General features: G+C 40.5%; 1 protein-coding gene across 3 annotated transcripts in view; it reads right to left on the bottom strand.

The window, feature by feature from the left end:
• Positions 1-22,531, bottom strand: part of LOC139685107 (protein unc-13 homolog B-like) — a 112,225-nt gene that overhangs the window by 74,255 nt on the left and 15,439 nt on the right. For 2 of the 3 annotated variants that reach the window (XM_071581719.1, XM_071581721.1), the window contains exons 3-7: positions 21,583-21,605; positions 15,277-15,323; positions 10,672-10,750; positions 8,869-8,943; positions 8,065-8,284 (exon numbers count right to left, since the gene is read on the bottom strand). In XM_071581719.1, coding sequence (XP_071437820.1) covers positions 8,065-8,284; positions 8,869-8,943; positions 10,672-10,750; positions 15,277-15,323; positions 21,583-21,605 — 444 coding nt within the window. The remainder of the gene's footprint in view (positions 1-8,064; positions 8,285-8,868; positions 8,944-10,671; positions 10,751-15,276; positions 15,324-21,582; positions 21,606-22,531) is intronic. The other variant, XM_071581720.1, reaches the window with a different exon arrangement.

Raw genomic sequence — 22,531 nt, 5'->3', positions numbered from 1 at the left:
AGTCTTGTGAACACATTCAATCATAATCTTTCTGTTTAATGTAACATGCTTTTGCTTGTTTTTCTTCTCCAGGATAGTTTAATTAAAGCAAGTTTAGTCCTAGAAAAATGATCTTCATTCAGGTGTTCACCAAATATTGTATTACCTTAAAAATATGTACTAAAGCAGTGCAAGTGTGTGCAAAGGGAGCCATCAATCACAAAGATATATAAAACTGTTTTTATTCCCGAAGAAGTGGGACAATATGGTATCTGGAGCACCTTTAGTAAGTTTTGCATATGCAAAATGAAATATGCAAAATATTGAACATATGCAAAATATGAACAGAGTTCATATTTATACTCACACAGGACCCCCAGCTGTACACCATAACACACAACCTTGTTAGCAGGCTCAACAGGATGGCCAGTGACTAGTGCTGCCCTGAAAACACTCATATCTACAGCCTTCATTCTAACACCTTTCACCAGGACTAAATTCACTTCAATAAAGAAACAAAACTCTATTATAATTTCCACCATCCACACCCAAGAGAACAAAAACATAGTTTGGAACAAACTCTGACCACTGAAGTGTGAGAAGTTCATTAAGGACACTGTGTAACAAGGCATGCTATTAACGACCTGGGAGTAAAACAAGCCATTTTTTTTACATTACCTGAATATTTTTTCATTTTTCTTGCTAGAAGCTTTATATTCAGTATTTAATTTAGTACAATAAAATGGACATGCCCCAGAGTTTCCTGTTGTTGGCTAAAGATGAAATGAAATCAAAATACTAGAATTAATTACAAAGTCCCTGCTGTTTCTACTCACCAGTGATGAACCTAACATTTATTAAAGGAATATGAAAAAAAAATGATGCCAGGGGATATACTTTGAACTTGAGATAAGAAGTGTTATTCGGTTTTAGCAGAACTAGGTCTTTTGGGGATGGTAGTAGGCTCAATACTGTAAATGCAGAGCTACAGAAAATAACTGGAAAATCAGGAAAGGTCAAACTGAACAATTTGCCTTTCCCAGCTGGAATTCTGAAATCTGCCATGATCCAAAGAAACCAGCTCTGCCCTGACCTTTCTGACTTTAAGGAATTAAAGTACTAAATTCAAACACTAAGAGTTTGTGTTATGAATGAGAGGAATGCTCCATTTCAGAATGTCTTCCTAAATAAATTACTAGCCAGGCACTTGTGGGGTGGCACAGTCTGCATCACTGGCATTATGCAAACACTCCAGAAGCATCAAATGATTGTTTAAAATGCAAACTTGGGCAAATGATGGAATTGTAGTTAAAAATATGATTAACATTCCCACAACTGCAGAGACTCTGCATAGGGGACTTATCCCCCTGCAAGCCTAGCAGCAGTCCAGGGCACCCTGGTGCAGGACACCTAAGTCATGTCACAGACACCCCTAGAGCCCTCCCTTCAGTCACCTCCAAGGCTTAGCTTTGCCTTGCGACTTCAGAGGAAAACCCTCTCCTTCATCTCCGTTGCTTCCCCACCCTGCCTAAATAATTTGCCCAGATATGGCAGCTCCATTATTCCTTCCCTGGTCTTTCTTTCCCTGAAGAGGCTGCACCTGAACTGCAGTGGAAAAGCCAAAATCAGACAGACACCTTATTTAACAATATGGACTAAAGAAGAAGAGACAATGCCTGTTCTGCTGTCTCAACTACACACTATTTCTTAATTTTAACATCTGCTTCTTGGTACAAACCCAAGAGAATTTCCAAAACAACCACTGGGGGACTAACTAACTATGATGTATCTGTTTTACACCCAAAACATGTCACTATACTGAATGGCAGAGGATGCTTTTCCTGTTGTTGGACTGGGGTTGTGTTTCTTCAAGCTGCAAAGGGTCTTGGCCAGTGGATCAGCTTTTCAAGTCCTGTGAATGGCAACTGAAATACATTGGAATATACAAGCAATGTGTACAGTATTACAGAAATGTTCTGGGCTTTCCTTCTCTCTAGGATTGAATTATGACTGAATTTATGACTGGAAACAGAAAGCAAATATGTCTATATCGGGAATTGTATTGATACAGCTATTACTAAACCATCAGTGCTGTTATTCTATGCTTTAAGAAGAAAAAGTCAAGAAAGCAACACTGGCAGGATAGCAGGCAGATGTTCAGTAGGCGGATAATGCTTAGAAATTATATATGCCTGAAACTTAAAATAGATATTCAAGTTTCAAATAAAGGTATCCCTTCCTCCCTCTGTGCAAATATTTTCCTACATGGAACTCTTGGAGCAAACAAATGTTCATCACCAGTGTCTAACCATCATTCAACCCAGAAGCCAAGATGATTATCACAAGAGTGACTTAATCAGTCTCACTAACAGTCCCCTCACTGGCTCAGCCTCAGGACTGCAGCCTCTGAATTCATATTACAACACACACATGTTTTTCACCCAAAAAACAACAAACATACCTACCCTTCAGTCCTGAGTCAAAAATCACTGAACAACTTCAAAAGGTGAACCAACAATCCAGAAGACAAAATAGTACCCAAGTAGGGTGTTCAGTAATGCAGCCCTGACAGCTCATGTGAAGTTCTTAAAGGTTGTGCTCCAGCACATCATAAAGAAGCACTAACAAAGACACATGGCTAACCACAGATCTCATGTTCAACAGTCATTTGAAGCTTGAGATCTCCTCTTCTCATTTTCAAGACCTCCAGAGGACCAGATTCTGTTATCCCAAAACAATTTCTTTTCTCAGATTTAACTGTCATCTACTGAGGACTAGATTAGCATCACTAGAAAAAAAAAAACAAGACACAATTACAGACATAGATTGCTACAGTCTTTCAAAAGTGTACCCTGAACTGTACACTAAGAGCTTGCTAGCATAATGTCCTTCCCTTCCACACTCTTCATAATTACTTCTGTGCACTTGGTTCATGGTATCCGACACATCTATCCCGAGATTTACTCTTCCTTTGATACCAACATTGCCCAACCCATTGTAATTTAGTTAGTACTATACCACTGCTCAAGGCAAGAGATAAAAGCACTTTTTCCAGAAGCTTTGTATGCCATGGGGGGTATTAAAGACCCTCTCTCCATTCATTTTCAGCCAAGCAAGAAAGGAAATTACCCATGCAGCAGAGATTTCTACTACTTCCAAGAGTAGGAGAAGGCTGAAAGATATCACCATCCCTTAAGCAAATATTTATGAGCTTATGATAAAAGGATAAGTGTCCTATCATCACAATAATAACTTTTGAGTACCTATACTATAAACCAGGTGGCTGCAGTACACACACCACAACTGGTTCCAGTTCCCTGCACTTCAGACATCACCAGCTCATGGAACAGCCCTACTGAACCAGGCTGCAAATTGGTTTTGATGCAAACTGCAACAAAGCATAGCTGAATTTGAGTATTTCATCAATGCAGTCCCACACGTTTGTTTAGTGTATCAGATACTCAGTTTCTCAAAAACACAGAGAGTAAGAAAAGTACCCTTCAAAGAAATAACCAAACTTAATTCTAACAGACCTGGGAAAGAGATTTTTTATTTCCCCCAGAAAGATATGAAGGAAAGAAGATGGATAAACAGCAGATTCTGATTCTAAGGAATAAAACCCCAGGTGTCTACCAAAATTTTAAGGCATAAACAGTGGAAATACACTTGTGACCAGCCTGAAAATTCATTTTACTCCAATGCAACATTACCTGAAAGACTTACATAGATGGAAGTGAAGATATATCCTGAGGCATCAAGGTGTAATCAATAGAATTGCATTTGTTACCCGTTTGAAAATTCATTTTACTCCACCACAACATTTTTTGGAAGCCTTAAATAGACCTAAGTGAAGATATGTCCTGAGAACGTTTTGGGGTTTTTGCCAACAGCAACAATAAAGCTTCTGTTAGGAAAAAATCCCTCCTGAGTTCAGTATACAAGAAAGTTCAGACTTGAATTTACTGATCTCTAAACTGCTGTTTGTCCACCAGAACCCATTTCTCATCCCTCAAGTACAGACTGTGTTCTTCAAACGTACATTAAAAAAAATAATAATTTCTCCCTTTCCTTCTGGATCATTGGGTTCCAGTTAGAAGGATTTTAGCATAAACATGCCAAAGCAAAGAAGACAGTTGCCTCAAAACACCTTTAAAGAGACTTCTAGTGTTGATAACAATTATTTTTCCATTCCAGAAGCACATTTACATATTGACTCCGCCATTTTTTTCAGCTGTAACACTAACCTCTACCTTGTCTTTTAGTTACACAATTACCATCTTCAGTTTCCTTTACATCTCTGTCCCAGCTAATGATACCCTTTACACTCACAGTGGGTAACCCTGCAGACCCTGGTTCACAGGCTCTGTATTTTCCTTGTTTTGATGATGGACAGATATAATTCAGTAAATAAAATTCTTGCATGGTTGGGGTTTACCTTTCCACATGCTTTACACACTTTAAGCCCAGTGTATTCTCAGTTGTTTCCTCACTGTTTCTATAACTCTGCATGATGAAGTATCTCGAGTTTATATTTTGAAAGAAGATGTGAAAACATCTGCAACCCTCTGAATAAAATAACAAGTTCCTAAAGTTTTGCCAAGTATGAAAAGTACCGTAATTTCCAACTGTTTCTTCCATTCCATGGAAAAATGCAGACATCCCACAGTCCACTGCACAAGCTTTTGTAATTACAACTGCAGATTAGAAAACCCTCCCCTACAGTTATTCTTCAGAAGCTGTTCCAGAGACTCCCTGTTCTCAAGGCATCTGCATCACTGAAGTTGTCTTCTGGTTCCACCTTTTTGCCCATTTTTGATTTTGTAAACAGAAAGTTAAACAGATCATCTTTCTCCTGCATGCTTATCTCCCTCTTCCCCAACATTGTGCAAGCATAAACACGTTCAAACCAGGATTAAACCAATTCACAAAGCCATTACTGCCAGCTATGAAACAGCATCTACTGCTAAGAAAGGCTTTAAGCAGTGGACATCTGTAGGCTGTAAGAGTAAGCCAGAGTCATAGCAGGTGCCCCACATGCACATCTTGCACCTACACCTCTTCCTTGGGCTCCATAACATTCCTTCAGAAACATTCTAGCAGGACAGACCTACTATGGCTATTTTTTGAAACATTACTAATTCTTAAATTTGGGTGTTTTTTTCCCCCTGTTGTTTTCAACTTCATGATCACTGCTCTGTTCAACAGAGCCTGTTTCTTTGCTGCCGCTTTGGTGCAAACCTAATTTTCCTCTGTCCTCCGTTGCATTCTCCCTATACTGAGATAACACAATTCCCTTGCAACGTGGGTATAGGATGAGCAGGTCCTGTCTGACCAACCTGATCTCCTTTTACGATCAGGTGAACCACCTGGTGGATGAGGGGAAGGCTGTGGATGTGTCTATCTAGACTTCAGGAAGGTCTTTGACACTGTCTCCCATAATATATTCTTGGAAAAGCTGGCAGCCCATGGCTTGGACAAGTGTACCCTCTGCTGGGTTAGGTGCTGGCTGGAGAGCCGGGCCCAGAGAGTGCTGGGGAATGGAGCTGCATCCAGCTGGCAGCTGGTCACTAGTGGTGTTCCCCAGGGGTCTGTGTTGGGTCCAGTCCTATTTAACATCTTTAGTGATGATTTAGATGAGGGGATTGAGACCATCATCAGCAAATTTGCTGATGACACCAAGTTGGGAGGGAGTGTCGACCTGCTGGAAGGCAGGAGGGCTCTGCAGAGGGATCTGGATAGACTTGAGAGATGGGCTGATTCCAATGGGATGAAGTTCAATAAGGCCAAGTGCCAGGTCCTGTACTTTGGCCACAACAACCCCACGCAGCGCTCCAGGTTGGGCACAGAGTGGCTGGAGAGCAGCCAGGCAGAAAGGGACCTTGGAGTACTAATTGACAGGAAGCTCAACATGAGCCAACAGTGTGCCCAGGTGGCCAAGAAGGCCAATGGGATCCTGGCCTGTATCAAAAGTAGCGTGGCCAGCAGGACCAGGGAAGTGATCCTTCCCCTGTACTCTGCCTTGGGGAGGCCACACCTTGAGTACTGTGTTCAGTTCTGGGCCCCTCAGTTCAGGAAAGATATTGAGGTGCTGGAGCAGGTCCAGAGAAGAGCAACAAGGCTGGTAAAGGGACTGGAGCACAAGTCCTATGGGCAGGAGCTGAGGGAGCTGGGGTTGATTATGCTGGAGAAGAAGAGGCTTAGAGATGACCTCATCACTGTCTATAACTTTCTAGAGGGAAGTTCTATCCAGGTGGGGGTTGTCTCTTCTCCCAGGCAGTCAGTAATACGACAAGGGGGCACGGGCTCGAGCTCTGCCAGGGGAAATGTAAGTTGGATATCAGAAAAAAATTCTTTCCATAGAGTGTAATCAGGCATTGGAATTGGCTGCCCAGAGAGGTGGTGGATTCACCATCCCTGGAGATTTTTAAACACAGATTGGGCGTGGCGCTGAGTGCCATGATCTAGTAAATGGACTAGAGTTGGACCAAGGGTTGGACTTGATGGTCTCGGAGGTCTTTTCTAACCCAATCGAGTCTATGGTTAAAACACCCTGCATCAGATCATGTCAGAAAACTGAGTTATGCCCAAATTACATTCTCCTGGACCAAATTCACCACCCCAGCTCTTTGCTTAGTCACAAAAAAGTTGCAACAAGCCAAGGTGCCAATGATGCAACAGTTCTAATGCTATAAACTCTCCTGCAACCCTCGAAGACAAATCTAGAAATACTAAGCACCTGAAGGACAGAGTAGTTCTGTCATTATCAGATATGTCTTAAAAATAGGTCACTGCAAATATCCCTAGTCATAATTATGACTCTACATGCATCAAAAACACAACTATAAACAACATCCTTTTGGGGTGCTAAGAAAGGCCATAAGAAAAAACAGTGACCTATGATCCACTGGTATGCCCTGCTGAATCATCGAGCCTGGCTTTCCCAAACAACTACAGCCTGAGGCAGATACCAGATTTGACTTTTACATTCCTATAATCACTCACAGGCATTTGCAATAAGTCTGTTTATACTTCAGAAACTTTTCTGATTCCTTAGACTTAGTCCGTCAAGCTGCAATGACAAGAAAAGCAGGAGTGAACAGAAACAGCCCCACCTTCCTACTCAAGATTTAACACATATGGCAGAAATTTCTATTCCATTTAGACCAAGATATTTTGCTCTCAAGCAGGAATATAAATTTGAGACCAAATTAAGAAACAGTTTTACAAGCAAACAAAAATAACGGGACCAAGGCGGATGACTAAATGAAGACTTTTCTCTTTTTTTCTTTCATCCAATTTCTTTCAAACTTCTCCATTGTCTGTGTAAGGTCTCATTTATTCCTCAAAGTCACAGAGTCCTTAAAGAGATGACTTATCTTTTTTACACAGCAGAAATAAAAAAAAATCCAACAAAATACACCAGAATGCTGGTGAAAAGGTGAAATACTGCCTATACACCCAGACAAGACCTTTGTATCTGACCCACCATCTCTTCTGACTCGGCCCCAAGTCTCCAAAGTAATTCAGCCATGAGGATCTATTGCTGAAAAGACAAAACACCTTCCCAATCTAGCCTTTAAGTGCTGAATCCAGGCTTAGTCATGGGCTCTATCCCCTAAGCAGTAACCCAGTGCTGCTTTGAAGAGCTTACTTAGAACAGTGACGCAGGCTGATGGCTGGAACAAGCAACCTGACTGGGATACCAGGGCAGGGGGGACAGAACAAATGTCAGAACATTCAGCCTCACACCCTACTGACTCAGCCCACTTCCTCTCTTCAAACATGCCCCTGAGCTGACAAAAAAGGAGAGTAAGCAAAACAAACAAACCAAAACAACAACTAGACATGAAAGAGTCAAGAATTAAACCTTCTTTTAAAGCACATTAAGCACAATGCCGCAAAATTAGGCACCAGTGGAGTTGTGTCCACAGGGTGATGAAGAGAGGCTTACAATGGAACCTCTCCAGAAAATACACAATCACTTTAATAACTGGAGTTTTACCGATCCCTGAGGTATCACCAGTACATTTAGGAAAGCTCTGACAACACTTTTGGAACAGCAACACTCCCCTGTCCACCACTCACTCTGTAAGCAGTCAGCGTTGAGCAAGTCTTGGCACTTCTCATGGCACTTGACTCCACATTCCCCGCAGCGCATTCCCTGCCGTGCAATACCCCACAGCAGCCCCTCACATTCATAGCAGTAGGTAGGAGTTGTGGCTGTCCACACTTCAAAGTTGTGTGGGGTTGTACAGGAGATGGGGTAAATTAAGGCTTGCAAGGTCTTCTTATAGACATGAGATTTCTGAAAGGCAAGAGAACACATAAACCCACATCCAGCAAGGTGACTGAGCAATGCAATAACTGTACACATATGAGGTAGACAAATTAATCAAACTTTTACAAGAGGTGGTCAGAAGACAGACACCTTTGCACTTCCAAAAATCTTTTTCCAGGCATTTAAAAAAGTGGAAGAGGTAAAACACAAGAATTAAGGTTCACAGATGAGGAATATCTTGCGTAAAGCAAGTTTCACACACTGTCCCTCATGGTGGACAGCACAGAAGAAAATGAGATTACTGAAGTTGAGAAGTGTTTGCACAACGTTCCCAAGCATGTGGTGTGACTGTTGGGGTATCCTGTGCAGGGCCAGGAGTTGGACTTGATGATCCTGATGGGTCCCTTGTGACTCAATATATTCTGTGATTCTGTGTTTTTCAGGATTATATTGATAAATTTAATATTATTTTTGGCATGTAGAGTTTCTTTAAACAAACAATACAGGAAGCTTTGTATCTATATTTCTAGATAGCTGTGCATCCCAGAGAGCCAAATCCCTTTAATTTGCTTACTAAAAGTTAACAGAAGCCAAGCAACCCTCCCACTTACCAGTTCTTCATCTTTGAGAGATGTTCTAGTGGCCATTGCTGAGGTAATTCCGGCTTTCCGGGACTGAACCAGTGACTAAGAAGGAAGAAAGTTTGTTATTCACCACCAATGTTTAAAAATGCAAAAATGCAATGGCATTACACACCCAGAGATGTGAGCAAGGGGACTCTGTCATGCCAGATACCAAACCAGCAGTCTATTGCATTCAAGTCGGTTTCTTAAATGACAGGTCACATCTCACAAGAGTCAAATGTATATTCTGAAAGGTTTGCATCTTGTTTACATCTGCCCACAACCAGTCCCACTCTACTAAATTTTTGTTTCTGTGGTAAGAACTGTGAATGAAATCTGGGTTTCCATCTTCACTTCTCTGTTCTAGTAGCAACAATAACTCTTCTATCACTTAAGGTCAGTACAGGGGACTTACTTTTTTGTATCTAATTTCCTTCATATCCAAAAGAAGATTATTTCATCAGTTTTACAACAAACAATAAAACCCCCAAATAAGACAGTAAAAGCGTTACAAATATTCAGGATAAATAAATGGGAGTGGGTTGGGAGCAGAGTTTTAAATGTGCTGGTGTATCACATTCATTGGCCATCACTGAATACAATGAATAGGATTTTCCCCTCAAAGAACTGCCTTTCACATCCCCCAGTGCTGTTTTGCAGCTGTGGACAGCACAGGGCAGTGCCTTTGCAGCACTTCACAGTGACATATACAGGATTTTTTCAGCAAGCCACTCCAGTTAGATGAAGGCAGAGAAAGAAATTAAAGGTTGTAGCATTTGCTTTGAAATTATCTATTAGAAGCCTCCATTTATGCTCTGCTTTTTGCTGTTTGAAGAGAGACTGAGAAAGTTCATTCCCCCAGTGATGGAGCAAGACAGAGTCCTGGATACACATGCACAGCAATACTGCAGGTTCAAAACAAAAAGCAAAAAAGTGGAGGGAAAATAGGGTAAAACAATTTTTTTTTGTGAAGACTTGATAGATAGTCTTTAGCTTCACTTACCATAGCCTGTGAAGAGAGAGAATGAAAGCATTCAAGGGAAGTAACACAGGTTAATGCCATTATTGCAAAGATTTAAGATACAAGCAGTTAGCTAGAGTCATAGTAAGCTTTCCATGCATAAGCTGGCAGAGAAAATTGCATGCATCTTCTCACATGAGTTACAGGATATGGAAACTTTGGTCTTTCAGCTGTTACAGCATTTCTCCCAAGCATGAAATCCCTACGTGTACTGAATACAGCCAACAGAAAACCATTTGTCCTGCAGAAGCCTTATTTCACCATATCATACTAGCATATGAAACTTGTCCTCATTACTTGTTTGGTTCTCCTGCTTCCTCAGTGCAGAAGCCTACTGGCAATATTGCAAATAGCTTTTAAAATCCAAGCACATATGCTCATTTATCCATCCTCTGAAATTCCAACCTTCTGGTGAGTTGCCAAACCTCACATGGACATTATAACCTTCCCTAAGTTATGTGATTTTAGAAACATGTTTAAAAATAATGCAGACCTAAAACTAATCAAGTATTTTGTGTAGAATACAAGGAAAAATAACATGAAAAATACATTAATTCTGTCAAATTAATCAAACTGTCTACAAAACTGTAGCTCATTGTCACTGCGATTTTTTCAAGTACAAGTCCTAACCTTCTAGTATGCGAATTAATTTAACAAAATGGGAAACCTTCAGCTTCTTGAATTGACAAAGACTATTGTCACATATTGAGAAAGTAAAGCCAGCTGCACTAATGGCTGTGTGACATACGAGGAACAAACAAATCTCTTACCAGATCACTGACAAGTGGAATTGGCTTTTTTTTGCGTAGGTCAGGCATGCTATCAATGCCATAGAGACCACCTGCAGGCCTGGGAATTCAGGAGGGAAAAAAAATAGTTAATTCACGTTTGGGAGGGGTGAAGAGGGGGATCTTTACTGGAGGAAGCAAAATCAGTCATAGGATTATAATTAAAAAAACATGTAAAGTTAATGCTAAAAACAATTCAGTGTTTATCTTATTCACATGCAACAATCCAGACAATCCTGCCTGGTGTTGGTGGTTAGGAGGGAGCATGTCAAAGAGGATCAGCCCTGGGGGCAGGATGCTGCTACCCATCTTCTGATTTGAGGCTAGAACATACTTAATCCTGGCCCTTGAGGTCCATATAACTATTAGGAAAAACCTGACATCTGAGGAGAAAGGGGATTATTTTTCTTTTTATAAAAAAGACTATTTGTAGTTCTCAGCATTTCAAGCCATGCACACCTGTACACACAAGAGCTACCATTTGCTGGTGGAAGTGGCAATGGAACAAAGAAGCCATTACCCCAGCAATAGTTACAACCTGATGAAATACAACACCATAAACTGCTTCCCTCACAACCAGATCAGCCTGGGTAGTTATATGTGGAACATGCCGTTCACTGGTAACACCACATGGATATAACCCTGTATTTGAAGCAGGTCTCTTAATTCAGCTTAAAGGCACTCAGTAAATGCATCCATCTGTGAGGACTTCAGACACTGCTTTTTGCTAAGGTTAGAACTGAGCACATGCTTCCTGTGACTCCATGAAATGAACACCCTGCCCACCAGGCAAAACCCACAATCCTTCTCACTGTCTCTCACCTTCCCCATCTTCACGCTGCTCTCATGCCTTGCTAACATTAAAAATATGGTTTCTGAGGCCTTTTTCTTGACTACGTGGACTGTAAAGGAACCCTCTGCTTCTCCATCCTTACCTATTCATTTTCATCCTGTACCACACTGGCTCCCACCTTTCAGCATTCCTATGATAAATTGGATTGCACATTCAATTTGCTTATTTTGCTGATTTGGTACACCTGAACCAGCCACAATGCTGTAGGACATCATAACTACACCAAAAAGGAGTATGGGACAAACTATTCTTACTGCAATAAAAACCACACATAGAGCTACCCTTTCTAACAATCTAGGAAATCAAACTGCCACTTTAAATTTACACATGTCAGGAAAATGGGGAGGCTGATAAGTGACAAGAGGCAACCTGCACCTCTAAGAAAGCAGGACCTACTCAAGCCCACTTAAATACAGACAAAAGTTAAAAAAAAAAACATCTAGGGTGATCAAACCTACATAACAGTAGGCCACACTCAAGGATGGATGGACAAGGATGTCACGACAGCCTAGCACACAGCTGTATCAAAGAGGACAGCACTCCATTATTACAGAAACATGTGATGCAATTGGATAGTACAACTGACTCTCGATGGGGCATGGAAAGGTGACAGGTCTGAGCCAGGGCTGAGCTGGCAGCTTCTGCCGGCTGAAAGAGGCTGGTGGGAAGGTGAGCAGTCATGTGTGGCTGCAGCAACTGTGCCAGCTCCACATGCAGGAGGAGTCACATTGGCACGGCAGCACAGCCCCTCTGTACTCCTGACACAGCACCTGCAGCCACTGGGAATGCAAGGCAAACTCGGACAAGAGAAAGGTGGAGATTTACAGCTGTTAATTCAAACTGCTGGAATATTTGGCCAAGGATTAGAACAGGTTTCCCAACACTGGAAATCCTCACAGTGAGGAGACAGTCTGGTTTTACTAGAGGCTGTTCTCATTTCCAAGAGAGAATTAGAGAAAAACTTTTTGTGCAAGTTACACTGCAATAATCCCTTCTGATTTATTATAGAAAAATCACACCTACATCAAGAAATAAGAAATATTTGCGTAGAGTGTTTATATTTTCAGAAATATTACTGCCAGACTTACTGGGATTAAACATGGAATTTTGTCTGCTGCCCTCATGTTACAATCCCTGTCCAATACTAGTGATACTGTTTTGGGGCAAAATAGGTTGTCATGGAAGATTACTGAGATAATGCTAAGAATCCCACAATTACTTAAGCCCCAACACAGCTTATTGATGAGGTTAGGTCAAAGATTTGTGTCAAATTACTTGAAGTATGAAAGCCTATACAAAATAGAACAGTAGAGTCTCTAAGTTGAAAAGATGCAACAAAATCATCACAAGCAATAATCCAGAGCCAATGCTCCTGCTAACAGTCCAATGCACAGTCAGGATTTTACACTTCTTTTCTACATGATTTTCAATGACTTATTTTTTTCTAATTCATTTAAAAGGAAACTCTGATATTCCGACATTTCCCAGAAGAGAAATAGCATTAAAACTGCATGTTTTATAAGTTCCAGATGAGCCTATACAAATTACTGTGCTTGAGAAACATGTCTAGTTACAACTTGCTTTCTTGCAAAATACTTTTGATTGATTGAGGTTTATGAGAGAACCAGTCGTAAGCCATAACAACAAAAATGTTTGAAATGTGCTTGTATTTGTCACTGAAGAGAGGCATCCCGGAACCCAGACAGTTATACACTCAGACGACCTGCTTTTAGCTTGTTAATATAAATAAATAAATTCAGCAACAATTTTTAATTTTCAAAGCTTTCAGCTATCTCAGTCTTTTTATTCAAGCACAATTGCTAGCTTGCTTAATAAAATTACAGTGTTTGCACAGAGAGAACTGACAGTGTCTCAAATATGTAGCTTTATGTGTAGTAGGGTAACTCTCCACTACAGTGAATGTAATATTTATAGTATTATTATGGAGAGCTGTATTGAGGCGTGAATAGCATTTCTGTATGAGAAGATTTGCACTAATAAATAAAATAAATAGATATTACACCCAAAGACTTATCCATTTTACAAACCATACCTTTTTTGAAATGATGTCTCCAAAGCCAGTGATTACAAGCAGGGAGCTACTGTTGCATTATTCTAAATGTGAAAGTATCTTGAAGGATGTATTCATCTTTTAATACAAGTTTTATAACATAAAAGCTTCCTTTGAATCTTGAAAATTTAAACAAGCAAATGTGGTTTGCAATGACAGAAGACGACTATTTCCTTCAAAGGACATGACTACTCTTCATATTGAAAGAACAACTCCAAACATAAATGCTAAAATACACTTTGAGGTTAATAAGCCACACTGTGGCTAAGGGTGGAATTAAAAGCTTACCACCCACAACCATCTTCTCTGGAAATGTGTTGCATGGGGAATACAGTCAATATGACAAACTTTTGTCAAAGCTACATTAGCCACACAGTTTTGTTATATTTTGCATGGAAAATAAAAAAAATTACAGACTACAGCAAACATTGGCTTGAACTGACAAAACACATTTTTCAGTATTTCAGGACTGGTAGGTGCATTCATCTTTCAGGCTGGGAAATCATTTTGTGTGCATGAACCAATAAATCCAGTACATTGTCTCCTTGTTGAAGCAAGAGAAGGAGATGCTTATAGTTACTATAAATCACTGTCTGCTGCTCCAGCAAATTGTCAGCTCTCCAGCAGCCCGCTCACCCAAGTCCTGGGCTCCTTGGAAAAGCAGAGGGTTGCTAGGCAGCTCCAGGCATCAGCAGGTGATGCTTTGTGGGAATACCAACATAGCAGAACAATGACTCGAGAAGCAGAAAACCACATAATGAAGCCTCCAACTTAACTTCACGTTTTATTAGGGACGCTCCCTTCAGCAGTATGAGAATCGACTTAACCGTGTAGCCAGCCAACCTCTTGCTGAGATTTTAGGGCAAATCTGCTGCTACTGACTGTCAGCTCCTAATGAGTGCCCACCACCAAAGCAAATCATCCTCATCATGCACCAGGCACATAACCTAGCAGCCTGTAAACCCTGTTATTGTCTCTTTCTTTTTTTTCCCCAGAGGATACTAAGGAACTACCATGCTGGCACCTATTATGCAGAGTGTCATGCTGAAATTACAATCAGAATTTGTCTGCTTCATTTGCTGCCTGTAGCGTATTGTGAACATCCCTCACTTTCATCTATGCAAAACACGCATGATGATCTCTGCTTTAAAAACACAAACTGCAATGATTTCTAGAGTTAATGCAGTTTGACTGCTATAATGACCCTAGAAATCATTGCAGACAGAAGATTTCCCCAAACCTATGTTTTTCTTCTAAGAGCAAAAGACAAAGCACTTTTTCAGAGCTACTCTTTCCCCCTCTGCTCTTTCCTTCCCTAGTGCCACCAGTGACTGATTCCAGAAAAAAGAGTTAATCCAGACCACTCTGAGATGCTCAGTAACAATTATTTAATACTGCTGCCATATGTACTTGCCACCAAAACATTGCAGATCACACACTGCCACTATAGCCTTAATCTTAACTACAGTTCTTGAAGAGGTCCACAGCCACCTCCAGCTGCTTAAGAGGAGACTGAAATACAGCAGCAGCCTGGCACTACCTGAGGTCTGGCCACTTGATTACTTTATTAAAAGCATCAGAAATGCTGTTTTTCCTTAGAATCAACTGTAGATCTCACTGTAATTATACATACAGGTCAACAAAGTCTCAAAAGACTACTTACCCTCCTTTGAGCCAGGGTGGTTTTGATGGATCCGCCACATCTTGGCCCTTAGAGAAAGGGAAAAGAAGGATACGAAGTTAGTTTCCAAAAACACCAGAAAAAGTATTGAGACTGTGTTCTGAGGAAAGAGTAACAGGCCACACTGCATGCAGACAAATGCATACAAAAGCTCATTCAAGCACCTCCAATGACCAAGATGCCAGGGTAAGTCATACGGACACAGACAGGCTATGCGATGTCATTGAACACCGATGACTGGAACCTGAAGAGCCTGTTCAGTGCACCTCCTCATTCAAAAGGCAGTCTCAAAGACCAGCTTTTCAGTTTTTCCCAAATCAAAACAACATGAGTTATTGGAGATGATAGTACAGGTCACCACTTAATCTGAATGTGGACATAAATGAAGATGTTATAAATTAAAAGCACTTGTATGAAATGCACAACAGACCAACATGAACCTTTGTTTGAACACTTCTGAGCTTTGCTCATGCTCAAATGCAAATACTCTTCAGACCCCTAAGGAGGGAGATCCCATTGCAGCTCCACCCATTCTTATCAAAGCATTTCATTTCCAGCAGGTGTGAAACAAGGGCCGCCACTTGCAAGATGACTACAGGTGAACAGAAATCATACAGGGTATGAGGGTAAACACCAGACTGTAAATGTGAGAATTCATATTTATGGATTCAAATCATGTTTTTATGTTCGTATTAGGATCGTATTTATAGAGCGATGTTTTGTTTCTTCAAAAATCTTCAGTGGACTCATTAGAAGTGATAACTATTTAAACACTTGCAATGTACCTCGAGGAAACAAAGGTTCTGGATAAGGGGACAATGGTTACCTCTAAATGGAAACCTCCTTTGCAGCTACAGGCCATACATTTTCCTGCACTCCTAGAAAGAAATGCTAGTTTCAAACAGGACTAAGCAAGACACACTGCTAATAGCCAGCACTTCAATCTCTGATAATCACATCTGCCAAGAATATAAAGAGGCTACAACTTGCCCACAGTGGAAAACAAAATATTTCCATCCATGGAATTCATAACCTTAGAATCAACAAAGTAAAGGAGTATGAGTCAAGAAGTAAGATCTAAATTTATGAAAGATAAAAGAGCTTTCTTTTAGGGATGTGTTGTGGGTTATTTTCCTCATCCTATGCTTTGGGTAAACTGCACAATCCCAGATTGCTCACAGGTGACAAACAAGATCTCCCAAGAAGAGCAGAAATAACCAAGGAAAGCACTTTTCTATTTGAGGTTCCAACTTGAACAGAAGCAGAAGTCCAAACTTTGCATTTGTGACAGGCAGATTTAAAGACTACATTTATTTTTATTATTTTATGTTTAAACAGAGTGAACAAGATGACATTATGCATAATGGAATGAACTTCTACATGATCAGATAGGCCTGCAGAGCAGACTCAGACCCACAGTCCAGCACAGAGCACATTTCCCCAGAGCTGAAGCAACACACCAGGCTCCAGGTTCTTGTGGGAAAGATAATGTTCTACACATCACTGCTCCAAGATGTGCTTCCAAAACTCCTCAGCCTGAACCCTGCATTTCCTCTGGAAGGATCTGAACCAACTGTTCATCAAGAGAGAAGATTTCATGAAGCAAATGCAACCAGATCTTTCTGAGCACACAGGGGAGGACATCTCTACCTTTGCTTTTGAACACTTGGAAGAGCTGTGGCTAGAAAGCAACACTAAAATGGACAAAGGTTTTCTATCAGACTGAGTTTGACACTAGATCAGCTGAGCTGAATGACAGAGAATGACAAACAGAAATGTGGCAACATTTACTGGCAAAAGGAATTATTTTTTACAAACAAATTTTCTGTCATTTTACCTGAGCAACTAAATAAAAGTGACTGATACTTGACATTAACAGACCACAAAGTGGCTTGTTCACTGCAGCCTGGAGACCACAGGAGCATTAAGCACCTTGGGAAAAAAAAATTCAGGGAAAGCTGTTACCTCACTGAGCAATAACCATTTCCTAAGGGCAACCATGAGTCAACAAACACTCATGAATGTGGATGTGGGGAGGACCAAAATAGTTATCAGGAAGCAAACCTCCATCATCTCCCAGATTTGAGATGTGCCAAGTAAAAACTGTCAAGAGTTCGAGATAAATTATACTTTTGCTCATTTACTTTAATTACTTTTACCAAGTCTTTCAGTCATGCAAATGAAAAGAAAACAAGAGAAAGAGCATCTCTAGGGTCAAGATTCAAAATCATCTGGGCACAACAGTACAAACGAAAAGAGCTTTCAGTAGGTGACAATACTGATGCAGGGCCAAGGCAGGTGATGGCTGTGTGGAAACAGGAGTTACCACCAACTGAAAGGAAAGAGGTAATTTGCTCCAGGTAGACTTCTCCCTGCAAAAATGCCAAGAGAACCAGCGCTTGATATCCATCAAACTGGGGCTGATGCCTTCAGACTGTAGAAGAGGCCATGCAGTACCCACAGTTAAGGGGTGAGGGGGAGAAGGACAAGTGATGTGGATTAAGGTAGGATCATTACTGGCTTCAACGCCTTGAAAGGCTTCTGAGCACACATGAAGGAAAAGAATTAATATGGAGGCAACTGGAGAACAGTAAAAAATAGAGACACAACAATTCTGAAAACATTTGGTTTTGTTTCACAAAGCAACTATTTTTCTTTATACCATAAAATGAATGATAAGCTGAACTTTCATTTCAATAAAAAACTTTGGATGCAATGCCATGTGCCATTAACAAGGCCAGAAAAGCTTAGGAGGATGGAGCTTTAAGGTGGATATACAAGTAAATAGAACTGAGCCAGCCATGGACAACGCAGTAAGGAAGCAAGTGGGAGTAAGCAGGATCTGCTGAGAAAATCTGGAAAAGACAAACACAGGAGTATTATTGATACTGAACAGATATGTCCAGTGGAAAGAACTCACAGCAGTAAAGACTGCAACAGTGGAGGATTAAACACGGAACAAATGACAAGGTCAAAGCCTCAAAGCCTGCTGTGAACTTGACTACATAAAGGGTATCCTCAGTGGAGAAAAATATGTGACAACAGACTTGAGCAAGACTCCTTCAGAAAGGCATATGGAATCTTTTTAGTCTCTATCAAAGTAAAAAGAATTCACAAAGGAAAATGGCAAAAGCAGTTTGACGATGTAAATATAATACTATAGGAGGAGAACAAAACATCTTGCTTACTCTAGCAAAAAGAGCCTTTTCCTGTGTTTGTTCAATAGGCAGGAGAATGGGAGAAGAACTGCAGCTAATCATAAACGGAGGATGAAAATTCAAAGGTGCCTCACCATGACAATTCTGTAGCAGCCTTTCAAAAGAAGCAACCAAACCTAACTAGTTCTAATGAAGGAAATTAAGAGGTTTATAGATGAGTTAATGGCACAATATCACACAATGGCAGAGCACTGGAAGTCACTAACTCCTCTGCAACCCCTTCTTGCACTGACATGTGCAGTCAAGGAACCAGAGGCTGCATTAGCTACAAAAGCTGGCATGAGGGTTAACAGGGTCCACACACCTCCATGAGTGCCAGTTAAACAAAGTAATCCATACTTTGCACCACTGTTGTGGGGAGGAACTCTTCCTGTATCTCCCCATTTAATGAAGGCAAATAGCAGTGCTGTTCAGATGGTTTTGCTGCAGAGGGGCAGTGCTCAGATCAGGACACAGCAGGGCTCCAGTAGCTGCTCCGGGACTTGCCAAAGGCATGGATCTGCTGAATCAGCCCACAGCAGCAGCCTGACTCGCTCACAGCCTGGGCAAGCAGTGCAAACAACAGGCAGGTGAGAAGAACACTGGAACAACTGTGAGAACTTTTAGCACTGGCCTTCCCAAAGCAAAAGGGAGGGCAAAGGGAAAGTACACACATTTAACGCCTGGGCATCCACATGCTGTATGTCACAGAAGGTGTTGTGCTGGCTTATGCCTCTACTCTGCACAATTCCATTACTTGATCTTTCCTTGAAAGCAGTCAGAGCAGTCTGAATCTGACATTATTTTTTCACATCTCCAGTAAGCATATAAAGGAGCACTGAAATGATGGAGAAACAAACATGTAAATGAAACAGCCCATCACATCTTTATTTGAGTTTTTACTTCTGACTCTGGTAGATGGTATTTGTACATCTACTGTCCAACAAATACCTTCAGCTGGAGAAGTGCTTGCTACCCCAGTACTGTGGTATACTCACTCACAGTAAGGCATGCTGTAATCAGTTGCTGAAAGGTCTTTTCCAAGTAATTAAAGTTTCTTATCTACCCAAAAACAGTTAGCAAAACAATGCCCGTGACAGAGCAGCATAGATTTAAGGCCCTGGATTAAACAAGTTATCAGACATAATCATTTAAGGCACAACATTCAGTGGCAGGGAAAGCAATGTTTGGTGAAGCCCAAAAATGAAACTAACAGGAGTTTTGCTTTCTCAGGAAAAGCAGCAACTAGGCTTACAAGTAATTTGAGAAGTTATTTAACAAAATTGAACTTTTTAAATTTGCAATTCTCTTATACACAAGAACTTGCCTTAATGGCTAGAACAATTATACACTTTTGCAGAAGCAAAAGTCCATAAAATGGACAAAGAGGCCCAAACAATCAAGTCTGGAACAGCACAAGGAAATGGAATAATATCTCTAGATCTGTCAGCCCTCCACATAAATCCATCTCTCCACATAAAAGGCTTCCTACCAATGTAATTTTCCATCATATTTATCCTCTTAAGACAAAAACACATGTAAAACATGGAAAGCTGCTTTATGCTGCTTTATTTAAAAAGATTAAAAAAAATGACTTTTTGTTTTGAAAATCATCCTAACTTGCTTTCAATTATCATGATTTATTATTAAACTTCAAACCCCTCAGTTTAGATATAGGTTAACCTGAATCAGGCTAAAACAAGGAGCAACTATTTCACTGTCTGAATTAAACTTCTGGTCATGCCTAATTAGAGCATTTCCTCAGAGGCATTAACAGAGACAAACTGAACTAAATTTTCCAAATTAAACAAGTCAGTCTTGTGGTTCAATGTCTTCATTGGGCTCAGGTATGCTACATTTTACATGGAATTTCAAATCTGCAACAAGTCAAGGGATTATTTTAAATTCATTCTGTATTCTGCAACAGCATCAAGTTAATTAAGTATTGAAGAGCCCCAAAGGAAACTCCTTCCACCGATGTATCATCCAGTACCACTTCTGTAACTGCCAGGTGAGCAGTTTAAAGGAGGTTGCAGTGGTTTTGTACTGAAGCCAGAAGACGACAGAACTTAACACAAATATTTGACCTCATTTATCTCAGAATTCCTGAAAAAGCAATAATGGATAGGTATTTTACCAGTAAGAATGAAACAAAACGGCTGATACATGAGCCAATAAAGCTTGGAAATGCAAATGAAACTCAATGGATGACACCTACATGGAAACCCAAAAGCCCTGGAACGTTCAACGTACTCCGTGAAGCCGATTTAGCCTCATTTATACAACTCAGGGAGGGGGAGAAGCACTGATACCACACAGCACAGATTCAAGGAAATAAAACAGTTGAGGACCCAAAAGTCAGTGACACCTCTGTATGAGATACAGTTGCAAATATAACTGTTGACAAAACACACAGCACTCAACAAAATGATTCTGCAGATCTCCTTAGAAGGAAAGAGTCACCTGTTGCCCTCAGCGTAATAAACACAGAGTTCATGAGAGTAAGTCTATGAGTAGAGAGCCAATAACTGCAGGTATGAAGGCAAAAATCTTCCAATTCCCACAGGGCACAGGGCCCTGCTTAAAGCAAAGTGAAGCCTGTAGCTACCTGGATGCTGGGACACTTTCCAGCATCCAGTCTAGCTTAACATCAGTTTTATAACCCATAGAGGTACTTTTGACTTTAATTGGTTTAAGTGTATGAACCAGACAGAGATGAAAGGAAATAATATAACTGAAGAAAAATGAGGATATACTTGGTTTAAACAAGATTCATAAAGAAGAAGACTGGAAAAGACAAGATAAACAACTTGTACTCTGCTAACATGGTGCCTGTGAACATCACACACACAACGCAGAGCATCTAAGGGAGGAGATCACTCCAAGCATTCATGCTGTCCTCCTTGTACAAGGTAATACGCACTGAACAGACTCTTAACTCATACACAGTGTTAAACAAAGCCTCTGACAACCATAACATGCTAAACTGAACCTCAGTGCCTCAGAGGGAGCAATTGGCTACACTGAGACGAGTCATGCAACACAGGGGTTTCAGAAAGAGATGCTGGTTACAAGAGACGACATGTACAACCTGGAGCTCTGCTCTACCTCCTTCTGTGAAGAAGAAAAAAAAAGAGAAGGAGAGGATCAAAAGTTAATAGACCAGATTTCTACCATAAGGTCTGTAAAATTATTTCAGAAATTGGGGTAAAGGTTTGCCATAGGTTGATAAAACATTTGTGGAGAGTTTTCTCATCCCCTTTCTGGGATGTACACCTGTTAATTAATCTCTTTCAATAAACCTCGAGTTAAACTAAAATTTCATCTGTAACTGCACATGCATTAAAACATATGCTTTTGAGAGCTCTTTTTGGAATTACAGTTCTTGTCTTATTAACTGAAGAATTTTAAATAATCTTAATACAGAATTGGAGCTGCTGTTTATCATACAGGAAAGCAAATCTACATTTATTATACAGAAAAACAAAATTTTTTTTCCCTCTTTCCCCTAGAATGCATCCACTGCCTGCATTTGAAGCATCCCCACTGCATCCCTCCTCACCCCTTGTACATTTTGCCCAGTATGAGGAAACTGGCAGCTCCTACAGAACACATTTTGCTTTTGCAAATACCATAATGCAGAGAGATATTTTCTGGGTTTATACATCAACGCAATTTCCCTCTGAGAAAAAAAAATCCAGAAACCTCCTACACTAAATCTCATGTTTATGGATAGGCAATTTCAAGGCTAGTAAAGTTACATTAGAGTCATACTCAAAACTTCCGGTGCAGACATGATATTTTTTAAGTCCTCCAATCAGATAATTCTCTCTCTGCACAGAATAATCACATCGCTCATTTGCATATGAAAGATGGAGGGTAAGGAATATCTTCATGGCAACAGGAGACACTCAAATTGGTTTGGAAACAAAAATAGTTTTTGAAGTTACTGTCTATATGGGTATAATTACAGATATGCAATCACTAAGACAGGAAAATAGAGAAGCTATTTTAACTCAACTGCTAAGGAGAAGTCAAAT

The sequence above is a fragment of the Pithys albifrons genome, chromosome Z, assembly GCF_047495875.1.
Source record: "Pithys albifrons albifrons isolate INPA30051 chromosome Z, PitAlb_v1, whole genome shotgun sequence".
Classification (NCBI taxonomy): Eukaryota; Metazoa; Chordata; class Aves; order Passeriformes; family Thamnophilidae; genus Pithys; species Pithys albifrons.
The sequence above is the reverse complement of the archived record's forward strand: the minus strand, read 5'-3'. Positions and strand labels throughout refer to the sequence as shown.